At 24.4% G+C, this 18002-nt stretch overlaps 1 protein-coding gene across 1 annotated transcript; it reads right to left on the bottom strand.

Annotated features, from left to right (window-relative positions):
• Nucleotides 1–6946: 6946 nt before the first annotated feature.
• LOC145829231 (UBX domain-containing protein 4-like) lies at nt 6947–18002 on the bottom strand. Its single transcript, XM_082936975.1, has 11 exons — nt 17918–18002; nt 16692–16785; nt 16512–16540; nt 15544–15665; nt 15392–15434; nt 14119–14243; nt 10759–10886; nt 9181–9334; nt 8831–9049; nt 7686–7831; nt 6947–7617 (listed from the first exon to the last, which is right to left on the bottom strand). Exons 1-11 carry the CDS (start codon nt 17997–17999, stop codon nt 7515–7517), a joined length of 1245 nt encoding a protein of 414 aa, XP_082793101.1. The 5' UTR covers nt 18000–18002; the 3' UTR covers nt 6947–7514.

Raw genomic sequence — 18002 nt, 5'->3', positions numbered from 1 at the left:
TTTTAACATTTATATTTTAATCATGTGGTTTGTAAATTTAAGTTGCACTGTTCGTTATTATCTTTAAATAAATAGCAATATGTTTGTTTAAAATAATTGATTTGTTTTCCATCTAATATGCTCGTAATTTTTTTTCTGGTTTCTTTAGTTTTAACTAAATCAAAATAAATACAGTATAAAGTATAGTACTTTTGTAGTACTACTTTTAGGCTTGTCTTTTAATCTTTAAGTAAAAAAATTGCATTTTGTACACAGCGTTTTTCGGCTAAAGTGTACTTACCCAACCGGCAGTGCGTACCTAAGCGGCAGGTTACTGTATTAAGGTTTATCAAAAACAAAATAGTATAAAAATAAAGTTCGTAAACTTAGTAAAAATTCATTATTTATCAAAATGCTGTTAATTAAATATTAATTCAATTTATTCAAACTATTTAATGCAATAATAGTAAAAAAAAATGTCGTTGAGTCAAAACATAATTGTTTTTAAAAATTTTTCTGTCATAAGCAAAATGTATTAAAATTGAAAACTTAAAATAGTTTGTAATAAAATTAAAAAAAATCAACTAGGAAAAGATATATTATCGAAAATTATTACTGCTACATTAAAAACATTAAGTTATAAGTAGAACAAAAACCTAAATTATTATGAAGACATAATGCTTCAGTTTTTAAAGTTTTTAAAAAGCTTCTAAATGCTTCGAAATAAGTTATATATACTGCAAATTTTTGCACTTATTGTATTTATATTAGTTACAAAAGAAAAAGTTAAATTTTAATATTGTAATTATGATAGCTAGAAATTATTTTTGATTTGTTTCGACTGTTAAAAAATTTTCAGATATTTTTAAAAGTTTTAAATATACTTTTTTGGGAGAATTGCTGTATTGACTTTTTTGTATCAATATAAATTTGTTCAAAGTTTGAGAAAACTTTATTAATATAAAAAGTAGAAATAAAATTTATGAAATTCTAAATCAATATAAAAAAAAGTGTTAAACTTAAAGCTATAAAAAGTTTTCAAAAAAAAAAAGTGTAAGTTATTAAAAGTAGCCAAAGCTGAGAATAAAGAAAAAACAATCGATAAATGAATAAAAAATCATTCAGTTTTTATTTTAGATTTTACATAAGATACTGTGAAAAAAAAACTTGTTATTTTTTAACATGATTATTTTTTAGTTTATAGTTTAAGTTTTTTTTTAATTTAAATTTAAAGTTTTTGTTTTGTTATTCCATGTTGTAACTAGTTAACTAGCTTAACTTTTGCCAAAACAAAATATTCATTTCATAAAACGTTATATTTAATTTAATATTTATCCAAAACAATATACATAATCAGTTATAAACAATTAAATTAAAACATTTCAATTAGTAATTGTTGCAAATATACCGATGACGTATCTTTAAAAAACTGATTCAAATGTTAAACCTAACTTTTAAAAATAAAAAAAACTTTTAAAATTCAAGAACTTTTAGGGATGTAGTTAATTCTACAATTTTACCTTGTTTTGCACACTTTTGTTTACTCTTACATATAATTCTTAAAGTACAACATATTTTTTACAACTTAGGAAATATATCTTAGTTTTCAAACATAAGGGAATAACGGAGAGTTCAACAAGTTCCTCACAAAGTTGCATTTTAGAGAAATTAATACTATAAGTCTATCTCTCACTATATTTTAAAGAAATAATCTTATTTTAAACAAATAAATTTATAAAAATACTAAAAGTTATTTTAGAAATAAAAATTGAAATTAAAAACCAAAAAATACTTTTTAATAGTTTTTAACAATAAAATTTGTTGCAATATTTTTCAAATTCCAAATATCAATTTTTTTTTGATCAATGCAAGAAACATTTCCTATCAATTTGATCTCCCTAGTAAGCAAAACCTTTGTAAAAGTATAAATATAAGTTTATTTTTTAGCTTCCTATAAAGTTGATAATAAAGTGCTTTGTTTTATAGGTTTTTGAATTTTTTTTTTTCAACTTTCACTGTATCTAAAAAGTTATTTAATAAAAAACTATAAATATTAACATATATATATTTCTTTTTTTTTTTGTCATTAATGTAAGATAGCTGCGTTTAAAACTCCGAATACTTTACAAAACAAAAATAATATTTTTTTAGCTTTACCCATCGAAAAAACTAGAAGAAATCACTTAACAAATACTTGATATTGTGTTTTTTGTCGTAAAAACTAAGCGGTTTTCGCAGTTTGAGGTAAACAATTAAGGTTTAGTATAAATAGCAGACTCAGTTAGTACCGTAGCCAAACTAAGTTTTTAAACCAACTTCTTAAAAAAGAACCTGCTAAGTATAGCCATTCTAAAAGTTTGTTTTTTGCATTAAAAATATCAAAAACAGACTCATGACGTTTAAATACAATAAAGCTTGGAATTTATAACCATCAAATTAAAAAAAAATATCCTTTTAAAATTATACTCGGCACAGATTTTAATTTATAAAATTTACGTTACAATTTTTTTTTTCACTTTTTAACTAGAAAGACATAAATATACGTAAACCTTTCAAAAATTATAATAAATTAGCAATACAATTACATTAAAATGTATCTGACTTATTTCTAATGAATTTAGAACATACTTTGTATATATTACTATTCTTCAGTTACTTAGATAAAATTTGACTTCAATTCAGTTCAACTTTTCAGATGTACTAGTTTTTAGAAGTTTGATTAAAGATAAATGTTTACATTTAATTTTTGGCTAAGATTTCTTCAAGTATGAACTGAAATGTTAAAAATTTAATGACATATTAATAAAGTTTTTAATTTAGATAAACAAAAGCTCTAGATACCAGAATTTTAAAAAATATTCACTTCATTTAAACCATAGTCATGAAACCTTAAAAACAAAGTATTTTTTATAATTTATCGTTTCTCTTTAGATTTTAAAGAATTTTAAAGCTAACAATAAAATATACAATTGTTGCAGACTATAAATACGCTTTAACAAACTAAGCATAAGGTTAAGACAATTTGGATCTAATTGTTGTCAAACTTTGCTCGAAAATCAATGATACTAATCCTGGTTGCATGATGAAAAAAAGAGTTATCCTTTTTGAAACAATAACCATTATTGCACAACTATTTTATTATAAAAAATGAATGGTTTTTCAAAGGGAGCAATATCGCTTCTTAATTTGGGAACTACTGGTTTAGAGCTAACCCTGAATGTACAGAACACTATAATGAATCTAGAATAAATATACGCAGAAGGTCTACGACTTTCGACTTATAAATTGATTATATTTCGAAATAGTTTTTAATAAATACTATTATTTCCAATATTTGTTTTAGGACTTTGTAATTATACTATATCGTTAACGTTGAGTCGATCTGTTGAGATTTTATCAATTCGTAACGTTGAAAACTATTTATTGACAAAAGTTTTTGAGAATTAGTATTTATAATTGTTTCAGAATTTTTTTTTAAAGTCTTTTATATTGTTAGGTCTTTGTTTTAATTTCTAAAAATTAAAACAAATGAACAATAAAAAAAGTAGTGTGCTATTATCAATATTTTATATATGCAATGTTTAATATATACCAATATTTCTATCTCCGAAAGGTTTTTTGTGCACCAGGTCCTAGAGCCAACTATTTTAAGCGTCTTTTTTTTTGTCATTCAGAAACTATAAACTATGCGCATGATTACATGAACAATACATAAATTTTAAAATTTCGGACCACTCACCTTAAGATTAAAGAAAATTTTAAATATAGAAATAGTTAAAAAGTAAATTAAGTTTCATGAAGTAATGCCATGTTTTTTATAAAAGTTAAAGTCTTAATGCGTTTTTGTTTACAAATATAAATGTTAAGCACCGCTTTGCTAAAATAATGTGTTATCAATATGTAGTAAAGTATTTCGCGATTGATTTTTCTAAACATTGAAATTTTTTACAATAAAACACTCATACAAAAAGGTCACTTTACTATTTAAAAACAAAACTTATACAAACTAAGTTTTTAGAGGATTTTAAAGAATAACGTATAAAAAAGGCTTCTTTCTTGATTGATGTAGTAAACTTTTTTTTATAACTAGAGAGTTTAGAACAAATAAACAGGACACAGTAATCTATCCACTAATAGGAGATTGATAATTAATAATTTATTATTTTTGAGAATAAGCAATTACTCAGTTTCACCGCAGAGCGGATTTTCAAATTGTAAATCTGTAGTAAAATAATAATGTTAAAAATGACAAATATTTAAAAATTGGTTTGAGTTAAGCTTATATACAAAAAAAAAATTATACAATACAATTAAACCATAGTATACTGTGGGGTATTGATATCTCATAGATTTAAAGAGATAAAAACTATACAGAGTTAAAAGTTATGGAGTAGTAGATACATATTATTAAGCACACAGTTCTAATAATAAATTAATAATGTTCAAAATAAAACCAGGGAGTAAGCATTAAAAATTTTTTTGAAAGCATTGTTGTTGTTAACACAGTTGTATTATGATGACAAAGAATAAAATGGCTTTTGTGAAAAATTTTAGATAAGCGAAAAATAGAATGAGGGTTAGATTTCAGATGTTAAATTTAAAAAATAAAATATATTTAGTTGAGAGATAATCAAAGAGAGTATAAACTACTAATAATTCAACTCAAGAAAAAAATAAATATATATACTAATTCTCCAACAATTATGATTTACAACTGGAAATGGGTATATTATAGGGTATGCACAATTTATCTTATATCTTAATGAAATATATTTAACTAATAAACAGACTTGAAAAAATAAATAAATAAAATTGTTTTAACAGTTTAAGACTGAGAATGGGAATAATATTATGATACATGCACAAATAATAAAATATCTTAATAAAATTGATACCTATGTGAGGTATAAATTATAAATATTCATTTAAGTAATGTGGGCATTGGGTTATCAGTTCGTTTCTCTTGTTTAAGGTTTTTCTCTTGTCTGCTAGGGCTATAGTTTTAATTTTTTTTGTATATAAACTTAACTCAAACCAATTTTTTAATATTTGTCATTTTTAACATTATTATTTTACTACAGATTTACGATTTGAAAATCCGCTCTGCGGTGAAACAGAGTAATTGTTTATTTTCAAAAATAATAAATTATTAAGTAAACTTTTTTTTTACTTATCTTGAATTATGTTTTTATACCTTTTTATTTTCTTAGACAGAACAGGATTACGTGCCTCTAGTAACAATTAATCTTAAAAAAATAACTCAACCTCTAAATATATTTTAGTTGTGTTAAAAAATTTCAAAGCTATAAAAGTACAAACTTAGATATAACTTTTAGAATGGTTTATTTTAATATAAATTTTAAAATAGATATTAACCTAATTCAAATTATTTATTTTTAATATTCATAGTAACCTGTTTTTGTTGATAATACAGAGTGCTTCATCTTATCCGGCCGATTTTAGTCGAGAAGTAGATTTATTTAATTCAGCTAAAATCAATGCTTTATAATGAATACATATCTTATTTGATTTCAATAACTAAGCAACCAGTTTATATTCTTTAAAAAAAAAATATGTTATAATTCTACTTTATTGCGCTATATAAATATAATAAGAATACAAAACTGAGGGCTACTCCCAGCACCGAATTATTAATCGCGATGAAACTAGGGTTGTATTTTAGATTGTTACCAGGACATATCTCAGCATTAGTACACAACCGGCCGAATGACACAAAAACCAGAAACCACACCAGAAAAGTTTTTCACAACTTATCCACTTTCGTGAGTTTTATGCTAAGAAAAAAGAAAGTTATGTCAAACAAACTTCTACTTTTCTATTTTTGAAAGAGTTGCGATATTAGAACTGTTCACGATGTAATTTGTTTTCGTTAAGTTAATTTCAAACTTTATAAAGTTTTGTTTCGTTTATTTTTTTCTGTTTTAATTTCTAGTTTGTTGAAGAAAATTAAAATAAATTAGCAGTTAATTAAGCGTACGTTTTATTTTATGCATTGCATAATATTAACGAGGTAGGTATTAAAAAACTATATTTTGTTATTATCCGGCCAAAGGCTAATCCAGCCTTATTTACAACTTGCCCAACACGGCCGGATAAATGAGGATGCGCTGTACTGTCTAGTTAAAATTTTAAAACAACTACAGTTTAATTTTAACTTGTTCATCAAAAATTACATTTAAAAAAATATTTGTCAACGTGTGTAAAACAAAAGGTAATAAATTTACAAATAATTAAGCCAAGTAATCAATTGAACTTGTTATCAAACCTTTTTTTTAGTAAATATTCTGATAAAAGTAAATTGTTTATATAATATAATTTGATAACAAAATATTTACTTAGTATTTGAATACAATATTTAATAATAGTGATTCTTAACCTGGGGTAAACTCCCTTGTTTTAGGAGGTAAATTTTCTTTATTAAATGTTGTGTAAATCTATGATTATTAATTGCCTTTTTAATTTATAAGTTACTATTTATTTGCAATCTCTTTTTTAAATTAAATTTTACGATTTTTTAATATCAAATAAGATTAAGGTTCAAAATAAAACACTATTTTGTATAAGTAAATAGAAAGTAAATTTTATAATTATCTTTTAAAAAGAGGTAAACTTGGTAATAAATTTCCAAAAAGTCTAAGAACCGCTGCTCTTAAACTACAATTACTTTTTTGAAGCTATTTTGTTCTTTAATTTTTGTAATACTTTTTTAAAGCTAAGAAAAAAGGCAACTTTAAAAGTTAAGGCTCAGTCGTTATCGGCAGATAATTTAGTCGAGTCTTAAGATTTCATAAACTAAAATTGTTTTATTACAAGCACTAACTTTAAATCTACAAAAAGTAGTAGGACATGTTACATTCTGAAGTAATTAAATAATTTTAAATATACAATCTATACTTAGTAATATTAGCCAAGAATTGAATTAAAAATTAATTAATTTATTAAACAAGTTTATCTAAAGAAGACATGAAGTCTACTTGAGCACAAAGCCATATAAATTTTTATCAATTTAAAACCTAAAAACTTAACAAGACACCAACTAAAAATAAATTATTAATATTGATAAAGATATAAACAAAAAACATAATAAATAGAGCTTCTTTTTTTAAATATAAAATTTCTACAAATGAAAAAAAACCTTTGAGTAGAACTTCAGAGAATATAAATTATATTTAAATTTTAACTTTAGTTATAGATTAAAACAGCTATAATTTACTTTAAAGACGAGTTTTTTTTACGTAAGTATTATATTAACTGTTTAAAGTAAATCAAAACTTAATTTAACTATAAACAACAACAAAAAAGTGTAAAAATAAAATACTAATTTAGTCTAAATAGAATCTTAAACAAAAGAATATGTTAAAAAAGCCATTGGATGTTGAAAACATCAACTTTATAAGCTAGTTTAAAATGATACAATACTGTTATAGCCTAATACTACATAAAAAGCTTGCAACATGTTACAAAAATAAAAATAATAAAATTGCACTGGTACCTAATCCTTTGTGACGTCATAACTACATCTGCTGAGTTGAGTTGCCGTTGTAAGTAGCATCTTCGTCATCGGAGTAGTTGCGGAGGTCGTGCAACCTGCCGACATTGCGCCTTCTCACTCCTCCGCTGCAAATAAATAGTAATTTCATTTTTTTATAACCAAGTGTGAAAATAAAGAACATTGGAAAACAAACGATGTGGGCGATGGTTGGTTTTGTTGGTCGTTCGATGTGATCGGAGTGACGGCAGGTTGGTCCACACGAGCGCTGTTCATACCAGGCACGTATGAAAACAAGTAAGAGCACAAATCGCCGATTCGCCAACCTCTATTGATAGCACCCTGTTGTATGTTTCAGTTACTTGGTTTTTATTTCTTTACTTTAAGTTTTAGAAATTCAATAAAAATTGAACATTAATATACGCAACATTGTAACCACAATATTTTAACTAGTGGTCCACAAGTAACTAAAATAAAACTTACTTATTTAGAATACTGTAGTCAACAAGGTAATAAAACATTAACTAAAATCAGTAAAAATGTAATTTATTGACAGTGTTGCAGCAGCAAATGTCGTTTCTAAATAAAACTGCTTGCTGTTTCGCATTAGTGAAAAGTGTGAACCGCTAGAAGACGCTTGTTAGGGAATATTTTTCGGTAATATTTATATTTTTCATAACTTTCGGTATAACCAAAAAGTAAGCTAGATAATTTCAATTAATTAAACGGGCCCATGATTTTTGCTTATTTTTTACTCATTTTCAATAAATATTACACAATATTATTTGTATACCTATCAAAAAAACTAATTGCATTAGATTTTTATATTTTTCAAATACTCTTAGTAAGCTAAGAATAAGATTGTGAGATAGTTATAAGAATATTTTTACAGCTTTACATTAGTTTAGTTTGAAGCTTTGTAAAAAACAAAATAAGTAAAAGGTTTCAGACCCATTTAATTAGTTTGCAATTATCTAGTCAGCTTTTTAATTTATACAGGATATAATGAAAAATACAACTAATTATTATACCAAGAGTTAGAATCCGCCTATAATTATAAAAGAAAAGAACTAATTAAAAGCAATTCAGTTAATTAAGTTTTGTGAGTAAATCAATTGTCTTGTTTTTAGTACTGTCAAAACAAATCGTTTACGCATTTTAATTTATCTAAGTGTTTGTGCTTAATCCAATTATAACAACTACTATTAAAACAATTACTAACTAACAGACCTTTAAATATATAACTAAACGTTTCATTAAAGTTGTACAACTAACACCAGCAAAAGAAAATTGTATGAAATAAATCAGAAATAGTAAAACGCTTATTTTAACAAAACTTACTGGCACAACTTTTACTGATGATCTGTTACTGATTCCAAGCTCATTAAGCTTCTTATCACCATCTTCAATTTCAAGCACTTGGTTAGAGTAACTCAGCACTAATTGGAAATTAACCCCAGCAGTATTGCTTGCCTCGCTGTTTATATCTGACAGAACATCATTTAAAGTCGCATCTGCTTCATATGTACGCACTAAGTTCGACCCATTGGGAAATCTAAACTGTGAAATTGAAAGATTATAGAGTTACTAAACATAATTTTTTTAAATTGACAAACCTGCTATTATCAGTTTTTTATTAGTAAGCTAATTTGCAAATAGAAATATATTTTTAAAGAAGTCAAAAATCTAACTTGTATTACTATTTCTTTAGTGTTCACAACAGACGCAGTAGCTTTCTGATCAATAGAGGTCGAACGATTTCGATCTTCTTTTTCTTTTCTGTCCCTCGCCTGCCTTTCAGCTTTGTCTTGAGCTATCTTCCTCAACACCTCCTCTCTCGCCTGCCTTAAAAGGGATAATAATCTAAATAGCAATTAAGATAAGTACAACAAAAAAAATCGGGTAGCTGTCTAAATTGCACGAGCGTACAAAACTGCACGAGTGCACAAAATTGCACAAAGATACTTTTGCACGAAGGATCACTTTTGCACGAGCAGACAATTTTGCATTTTGCACGGGCTATAATTTTATTTTATTTTTTTTTACTATCACTGTTACCCTTAACCCTTACTCTCGGTCGGTAAGTTACTTAATTTTTTTTAATTTTTTACTATAACTATTACCCCTACCCTTACCCTCGGTAGCATTTATTTAAACTATTTTTTTTTTATTACTTTCACTGTTACCCCTAACCCTTATTCTCGGTCATTAATTTTTTTTTCATTTTTTTCATTAGTTTTTTTTTTTTGTTTATTTTTTATTCTCGTGCAAAATTGACCCTTGGTGCAAAATCGTCTTCGTGCAACTTTGTTCCCCCGTGCAATTTTCTAACCTCGTGCAATTTTGTGCTTTCGTGCAATTTAGTCCCCTCGTGCAATTTAGACTCGTTCCAAAAAAATCAGTTATGTACTAACAACCTATGTTTTAATATAAATCAGATATATTTTCAAAATCGTATTAATTAAAGTTTAATCATTTTGTTTTCAATAGAACTTATAATAAATTTCAAAATTCACACTAAATTACAGGGGCCACAAATAAAAAAAAATTCCTCCAGGTTTTTGAAAGTACAAGTTTGTGGGTCTATTTTTTGTTTAAAATTTAGTTTAAAGTAATAAACTGTTTTAAATAGTATAACTAAATTGAAAAGATACTGTTAAGCTACTTTAAATGTGTTTCTTTATAAAAAAATCATGAGGACAGAATTTATTTATCTCTATAATAAATTTTTGTCATATAGAAATTTCACTACTATACACGTAAAATTGTTTAAAATTCCAGGTTTAGTGACCACCCTGTAATTAATATTGTTTTACAAATTAACAGATACAAAATAAATATGAGATAAAAACAAATAACGTGTTAGAGTAATAGTTTTGATACCAATATATATATATAAAACAAATAAATTGAATTAACTGAACCATTATCACAATTATACTTGAAACTAAATAAATAAAAAAAACAACCGCTAACTTGATAACAATTTTAGCTAGATGTTAGAAATTTGAGTGCAAAATATTAATGATGTTTCAAGTTTTTACTACATATTTTATTTGATTTTTTTTTATTATTAACATACTACAATTTTATTCTTTTAAATATTAACTATAAGCTACAACAAAATAAGTATAAATCTAAATTAACGATAATTGTAGTGTTGCACGAACCTTTTACATTCAGTCAACAAGTTTTTAAAAACTATACAAAAACAAAGAACTATATGATAAATGAGAATCAAATCAAATTAAAACGTTAATATAAAATACTTTTCAAGGATTTTGTCTTTTCTTTTTTGTGCGGCGGCTTCCAACAACTGCTTCTTTCTCTGCTCTTCTTTGAATTCTTGCATCTGCTGCCCCATTTTTCTCCGTGCTACTTCATCTTCCTTTTCTTTCTGTAATTGGAGAAATCACTTTATTATTAAAATATTGTTTTTTGTGCAATGTTGAACTCAGGCATCACAACCTGAGCCACTTAAACAGTACACACAAGAAAAAAAAAAAAAAAAATACATTTATAATTAACAAAAAATAAATATAAACAAAATATTAAACAAAGTTAAAATTACAAAGAACTCATTCATAAGTTTAAACTTATTTGCTTGATATAAAAAGCGATAACTTAGTACATACCAACACATTTGTACAAAATTAATAAAAATAAATTAATAGTTTGTTAGGAGGGAGGCGTAGGAAAATAAAATAATTAATATTACAAAGAGAAAAATGAATAAATCAGTAGTTAATTTAGATGATATATTATGAAAAAATTATTTACTTATTTTTCTCTACTGTTTTTAATGGAAAAATATTGAAATTTACTGATATTTATAATATTTAGATTAAATCTCTTTAGTTTTAAGCTAAAATGTTACACCCTCTCACACGATACCACACCCTGTGGTAACTTTTTCCACATAGTCTTTGCTCTGTGAATAAATGAACCTTGCGACTGACTGTTGTTAAAATTATGTAAACATTAAATGTTTTTACTATTTCCTCTTAACTGATATTTATTATGGAAAAAACTGAAAAATTGACTGAAGAAAACCTTATATTTGCATTTATAATTTTATAAAGAGTAAATAAATTAAAATACCATCTTCTATGTTTTAGAGCAGGGGTCGGCAGCCTTATGTGACTTAAGGGCCGCATTTATTTAAAATATATTCCAGTAATCAGTAGAAAAATATTATTTAAGATGAAAAGTATAACAAATTAAGCAATATTAGACCATTAATAATAAGTATTTATTGAACTAAGAGCCTAAATAGAAGTTTTTACAACAAAAATATAACTTTTATTGTTTTTAAAATGTATATTTTTTGCTGAAAAGGAGCTCGCGGGCCGCAGATTTTGACTTTGAGGGCCGCAGTTTGCCGACCCCTGTTCTAGAGATTTTAATCCAAGTTTAACCAATATATCATTATATGATGTATTGGATATGTTACAACGATTACATATAAAACGGGTAAAATTTATTTCCACAGAGTCAATTTTATTAGTTTCTTCTTTAAATAGGGTGACCAAATTTAGGTATTGTATTCAAGGTTAGGACGAACGTATATTTTAAATAGTTTTGTCAGAATAGTAGCTGAACTAGTTTTAAAACTTTTTTATATAGGATGAAATTTGTGCAACTTTATATAAATAACTTATGTGTTCATTCCATTTTAAATATTGAGAGATATATATTCCTAAATCCATAAAAACTTTAACGGTTGGTATCTTAGTGTTATTGATAAATAGGTCAATCGGGTCAAACGGTTTGTTTTTCTTAATTGCTAGAACTTTACATTTGTTATGATTTAAAGCAAGTTTTCTTGTTTTTAGCCATTTGTAGATATTATCTAGAGTAAATTGTAAAGATATATTTGACTAAATAATTTTTTTTGTATCATCTGCAAATAAACTCATACCACTTTTAATATCAATGTTTGAATTAATGTCGGTAATGTAAATTAAAAAAAGGGACCAACTACACCACCTTGGGGTATACCACTGTGTTTCGTTAAAGGGTCTGACAGCGTATCATTAATGTGTGATAAATTATCTTTGTGATCTCCTATTTAAAATATTATTGAACCACTTCACTAACGATTCATGTAGTTCATAATGACTCAATTTTTTTTAAATCTTTTGTGTGATACTGAATTGAAAGCTTTTATAATATCAGTGTAAACTACTTTAATATATTCGTTTTTCAAATAAGGAACTATCCATGAATGTAAGCATGTTAACAGTTAAATGTTTGACGAGCGGTTAGGGACGAAACCAAATTTTGTATTAGATAGTAAATTATAGTCAAAAAGGTGATTAAGAATTTTTATAGATATATAAAATTCAAAAATTGGAGAAAAGCCACTAGTTAAAGATATTGGCCTATAGTTTATCGCGTTGAATTACTACTTTTCTTATGGACTGGAGTGACAAAAGACATTTTCTATTGTTCCAGTACTTCAGCTAATTCTATATAGCAATTGAAAATTAATGAAAATGGAAAATTTAATGATGGAATTGCATACTTTAATGAATGGCGGGATATTTTCTGTGGTTCTTATGATTTTATGTTTTAGGTGGTTAGTTGAACTTTTAATGTTATCATTAGCTATTAAAAAGTTTTCCATTTTACTACAATTTTTTTGAGCTAGTTTAAAACTTTGGTGGTTATCATCTTCTTTAAATACTTTTTGAAAACTTATGTTAAAAAGTGAGGTTTTTTAAAAATCTAAGGTTACTGTTTTATCTTAACATTCTCATATAAAAGGGGGTATTACAGTACTAAATTTAAGGTTAGATTTTACGTAACTAGAAAACTTTTTTGAATTCGGTTTTTTGCAGAATTTTTCTTCATATTCAAATTCAAAACTATATATTTTAATGGCTAATTGATATTATTTTGACTTATTTTTATTATCTTTAGAAATGGATTTATTTGTCTTATTTTTTGTACAGAATAAGTTTTTCTTTTAATAATCTTGTGAGATGGATATTTCTTACTTTTGTTATTTTTTGAATTAAGTGGTGTGAAACGTTTAATTAAGGTTTGAATTGAGCTTATGAATTCGTCATAAAAATGTTGGAAATTTTTTGACTTGTTAGAGGTCCTATTATTTTTATATTGATATTTTCAAAATCTGCATTTTTTAAACCGTATGATTTTTTTTAGCATTACTAACTTTTTGACTTTTTTTTTTAATGAGATCTTTTTATGGTCACACGTATTTGTTAAAATTGAAAAAGTTGTTGAAAAAATTACTAACTTTAAAAATACCAAGTTTATCCTAAAATAGTAGTATATAGAAAATATTTTTAAGATTTTTTGTCAGAGTATATGGATTGAGAAAGTTTTATATTTGTTATTCATACAAATAAATTTCTTATATAGCTATTATTAGCAGGATTGAATATACTAAATAGTTTTAAAAGTTTACTGAATAACTCAGTTTACTTTAAAAAAGAAATTAAAACAACATAATTTTATTGATCGAAAATAAAGAAATTGTTTGCTTACAGAATAATTACTTCGCTAAACTCTAAACTTCAAAGTAATAATAAGCTGATTGCATATAATAAAATCTAATTGATTATATTAAGATACATTAAATAGATGAGTATTTGCTAAACCTTTTGCTGTTCAAGAAGTTTTTCAATTCTTCGCTCATTTATCTTTTCCTTATAGTCTTCCATCTTTTTCTTTTTTTCTTCTTCAGTTAACGGAACATTATTTACTTTTGTAGGCTGAGAAGAGCCTTTATTAAAATATAATAACATATTTATTCAAACATCGAACGCAACTCTTAACATTTAGCTTTAAAAAAACACTTTTTATAAGTTAAGTGTAAAACATAATATAATGTTACTAGTAATTATTTGACCAAATTTATTTATACAAAAAATGCTTAAAGTTTTTTTTAAATTCTAATGTACAATGTTTAAAAAATAAATACATCAAAAAATCTGAAAATACTTATTTAATGAAGTAATCAAGATTAAATTATATTTTAACAATTTCAACTATGTATTTCTAAAACCGACACACGTTATTTACTAAACATCACTATTTTTGAAATAAATAATAACACTTCTTAGCAGAGTAAAACTTTTTATATCTACAAAAAATAAAAACCCTAAAACTTCTATTTCAATAGAAAACTTGAGATTAAAAACAAAATTAAAATTTTTCTTTTTAGTTATAAGATATGATGTATCAATATTATTCTTAGACTGTCATTTTTATTAGTTACAACATTTTTGAGTCAGTACAAACACGTTTAAGACGGTCTAAATTTATAAGTAAAACTTCAAAATTTCTCTACAGTAGTCTACATAACATTGTAAAATTATCAATTGTTAGAGTTATAACTTTGAACTGTAAAGTTGTAGTTAAAACAGTTTTCAAGGAGCATTTATTTAAATGTTTCAATAAAATTATTTAAAACTAAGAATATAAGTAAAAGTGGCCACATGAAAAATAAAAATATTGAATTAAAAATTAATAATAATAATAATTAAAAAAAGCATAACTGTAACTTCAACAAAATTTCTACCACAATTTTTAAAACAAAATTGACTATAATTCATTATATTTGAAATAAAAACTTGTGTTCACAAAATCTAAAAAAAACCAAGTCTTTAAATATAAAACAAGTCAGAGTAAACAACTACCCTGCTTTTTTTAAATAGTAAAATTTACAAAAAAAAAAAAAACTTAACAAACATATTGCAAAAAATATAACCTTGTCACTTTTATTACAAATCGTTGTAAAATGAAATATTAGGTAAAGTTGTATCAATAAAAGTTAACAAACCATTAATTTTAAAATATAGTTTAAAATATAAAAACTTACTTACAATTAGAATTAAAAAAACTGCTGCAAATAATGTTTAAATCACTTACTAGGTACACTGCTTGAAGAAGCACTTGGCTGTAGTTTGTTTTTCTATTAAATAGTATTATTTTAATAAGAAAGGTGAAAGTATTTAGCACTTTTAAAAGCAAAAAATAAACAATTAAGTCAACCATTATCTATACAGTGAAAGTTTACTTACTTCTACAGCATCTTTTAATTTTTCAACGGTTTCTTCAGCTTTAATATTTTGACCAGTTAAAATATGAATAGGGCTACCATTGTTACCAATCACAAAAACAGCTGGTAAAAGCAAAACAGGATCTATAAGTGAATATATTTTATACAGAAAACTTGTTAATTTTAATTAAAATAGTATAGTTTTGAACTTTAAAAATAAAGTATTAAAAGTATTTTATTTGAATATACTAAAACTTTTACCTAGCAACGTTATTCAAACAATTTCTATTTTCAATTCTAATGAGTTTGATTTATTTAAAATTCTTTAAAAAAATCCTGAAACATTCTTTTATATATTTTGAAATAAAAGAAATGTTTTTACTTTTAAAGGATTGAGAAACAAAATTTTTTGATAAAAAAAATAAAAAGGGGTAAGCTGTTAAATATTTTTCATTCAAATCATAACAACTTGTTATGGGTGAATTGTTTAAATATTAGTAATATACTGTTTGTAAAAACTTGAAAAGTCTGGTTAAAAATGGAGGAAAGATATATTTATTTTAATTTAAATAACTTTTTTTTTTGCTTTTTTGGTATTTGCCTTTCATTAGGTACCTATTAAGTTCACCGAATTTGATTGCTTTATCTCAAAATTTACTTTGAGTTTTGTTAAGCTGTAAAAAGTATCTGATTGTTAAGACAAAACTCTATAAATTAAAATAAATTTGTTTGTAAAGAAACAAGGTGGACCCCATTATGCCCTTAAGAGTCAACTTAAAATTTGTATCAAAACTAAAGTTTGTTCTATAACAATGATAAAAAGTTTAGTAATGGTCATCAAAAATATTCAAAAGTAAATATTATTAAAAAATTAAGCTAAAACCATAGTGATCAGAATTACGAACCAATTGAAAATTGTGATGATATACTTATTGATGTGTTAAGTAAAATAAAAACATAAACAATAGTATGTCTAAAAAATAAACTTACAAATTTGAGAAAACTGTTTTCCAGATTCACTGTAAAAAATATCAATTTATCATGTGTGGTCAAGATATGGAAGAAAATTTACTGCTTAATATTATACTTGAGAAAAAACTATATTTATTTGATTAGAATTCAATTTAATTTATAAAATATTATAAATAATTATTGAAATGTTGATCTTACCTTTCAGACTGAAGATTAAGACATACGCATTTGTTTGTGCATAATTCTACAAGCTGTTCATTTTCCCAAACAGATTCAGGCACTTCTTCAGCACCTACACATTTAAATAACTTTTAATAACAATTTTGGAAAGTAACACTAAAATAAGTCAAATAAACTTTAATTTACATTTAGTTTTTCCTTTGACTTCATTTGTTATTAAAGTCTTAAATTTTAGTTTGTATAAGTATTGCTTGACTTAATAATACTATTCAAAAAGTATACTTAAAAATTGGTCATGACAATTCAAGTTTTAATAATTCTGAGTTTTTCTGAACTATCTCTTTTAATATTTTTTCCTTTTTTATTAAAACAATCTTATTAATAAGACCTACATGACTACATATAATTTTCTATCAATCTTTTTTTTTTGAGATACTGCTTAATAAAGTTTTGAAAATTACTGAAACATAGTTATTTTTAGTAATCATTAACTTTATTTTTAATTTTTTTCAAGTAAAAGTATTTAATTGAGATGTAACCCCTTTAAGATTTTTAATTAGAATTTAGTTTACGGTAGTTTTAATACTCATGTAACCTTTAAAAAACTGTTTTCGTATATGTTTCAATAGGCAAGAAAAATTTTAAAACATTTTTTTATGTTTTTAACCTTTTTTAATTACACTAACTAAAAAAATAGTAATTTTTAGTAAAAACAGAATGGTTAAAATAAAATTATAAAAAAATATCAAAGCTAATGATAACCAACAATCATTTCATATACTTGTTAATTTACATCATTATGTAGTTTGAATTCAAAAATATATATAAACTTGTAAAAAAATAATCAAAACTTTTATATTTAACAACATTAGTGTTTAGCAACATACGTTTTAGTAAATAAAAATTATGATCATATGTTTATCATAAAATAAAGTTTTGTATTTTTCTATCAAACACCTGCTTATCATAAAATTACTTGCAATAATTGTCACATAAAAATATATTTATTTTTTTAATCTAACTAAAACAAAAGTTACAAACAAAAATGTAACTTATTACTATTCAATTGAATTTAAATATACAAAAAGTTTTTATTTGGATTAAGTTTAAAAAAAAGTTTAAAAAAACCTCTATAAACCTTTTAACGTCTAAAGAAGTAATAAAAATAATTTTATACTTGATTTAAAAACCACACTCATATGATAAAACTACATACTTAATATAAAATATACTTATAAACTCACCATGTATATACACAACTATTAGCTTTTTGTTAGCATTAGCTTTACCAATAGCTTCACCAACATTACCATTATACCAAACCATTTT

This window comes from Thalia democratica, chromosome 1 (genome assembly GCF_965202585.1).
Source record: "Thalia democratica chromosome 1, ktThaDemo2.hap1.1, whole genome shotgun sequence".
Classification (NCBI taxonomy): Eukaryota; Metazoa; Chordata; class Thaliacea; order Salpida; family Salpidae; genus Thalia; species Thalia democratica.
The sequence above is the reverse complement of the archived record's forward strand: the minus strand, read 5'-3'. Positions and strand labels throughout refer to the sequence as shown.

Excerpts from the sequence above, each read along its gene's own strand:
- LOC145829231 (XM_082936975.1), bottom strand. The coding sequence starts at position 17,999 with ATGGTTTGGTATAATGGTAATGTTGGTGAAGCTATTGGTAAAGCTAAT. Across the intron at positions 9,335-10,758 it reads AAAGACAAAATCCTTGAAAA|GCAGGCGAGAGAGGAGGTGT; the intron begins GTATTTTATATT and ends ATCCCTTTTAAG. Across the intron at positions 7,618-7,685 it reads AACCAACCATCGCCCACATC|CGGAGGAGTGAGAAGGCGCA; the intron begins GTTTGTTTTCCA and ends ATTTATTTGCAG.